Source organism: Charadrius vociferus, unplaced genomic scaffold (assembly GCF_000708025.1).
Source record: "Charadrius vociferus isolate BGI_N301 unplaced genomic scaffold, ASM70802v2 scaffold341, whole genome shotgun sequence".
Taxonomy (NCBI): Eukaryota; Metazoa; Chordata; class Aves; order Charadriiformes; family Charadriidae; genus Charadrius; species Charadrius vociferus.
Window position 1 is genome coordinate 2,999 of NW_009646847.1, and position 887 is coordinate 3,885.

The following is an 887-nucleotide window of genomic DNA, read 5'->3' on the forward strand; positions in this document are numbered from 1 at the left end:
GCTGCTGCCCTCCACCATCTCCACTGTGGCACCTGTCTCCACCTGCCCTGCACTGCTCCCAAACGCCCCCGAGAGGTGGATCCTCCCCTTCCCCCCACCCTGCAGCGCAGCCCTGGCAGCAGGTCTTGTTTCTAGACCCACAAAATAATTCCAGGTGCAAGGGGCAGCGAGGGCAGGAAGAGCCAGGAGCCGCACTGAGTCCTCACAGTCTGTATTGGCTGCAATAAAGATGAGTGGGAGCCCCCCAGGGCCATGGCTCCGCGCTGCTTCTTTTGCCAGGGTAAGGCTGGGCACCCAGCACCGCGCTGAAGGGGCGCCGGGGGCCGGGCACCCACTCGGGGCTCCAACACTGCCCTGCTCCGAAGAGACAAGGCACTGGGGTAGCTGTTAGCTGGGCACCTGCTTGCCAGGGAAGCAGGCATCAGTCCAGGAGCTCCATCCAGCTGACGTTGGTGAAGGTGCGGGTGTCCATCCGGTCGATGTAGAGGATCCCATCCAGGTGGTCCATCTCGTGCTGGATGATGCGGGCAGCCCAGCCCGTCGCCTCCCAGCTGACCGGCTCCCCGTGCTCATCCACGCCTGTTGCCCGGGAAAGCGGCGGTCGGCACAGGGGGGGACACACCACGAGAGGGTGGCTGAGTGGTAATGAGGGGGGGAGAAGGGGGAAGACCAGTGTGACGGGGGGGGGCACGTGCAGGGTCCCACCCGGGGCTGGGATGGGGACTGGGCAGGATCGGTGGGGTCGGTACCAGAGACGTGGACGGCCCAGTGGCGCGGGACGTAGGCGGAGAAGCCCTTGAGGCTGGCGCAGCCCTCGGGGCCGGTGACGAGGTGGGCATCGAGGACGCGGAGCGCGGGGTTGACGAGCAGGCGGAGCGGGAAGGGCT

The 887-nt window shown here is 66.9% G+C and overlaps 1 protein-coding gene across 1 annotated transcript in view; it reads right to left on the reverse strand.

Annotated features, from left to right (window-relative positions):
* Positions 1-421: 421 nt before the first annotated feature.
* Positions 422-887, reverse strand: part of LOC104294457 (conserved oligomeric Golgi complex subunit 8-like) — a 3,326-nt gene continuing 2,860 nt past the window's right edge. Inside the window, exons 6-7 of the mRNA XM_009894068.1 lie at positions 750-885; positions 422-579 (exon numbers count right to left, since the gene is read on the reverse strand). Of these exons, the coding sequence (XP_009892370.1) occupies positions 422-579; positions 750-885 (294 nt within the window). The remainder of the gene's footprint in view (positions 580-749; positions 886-887) is intronic.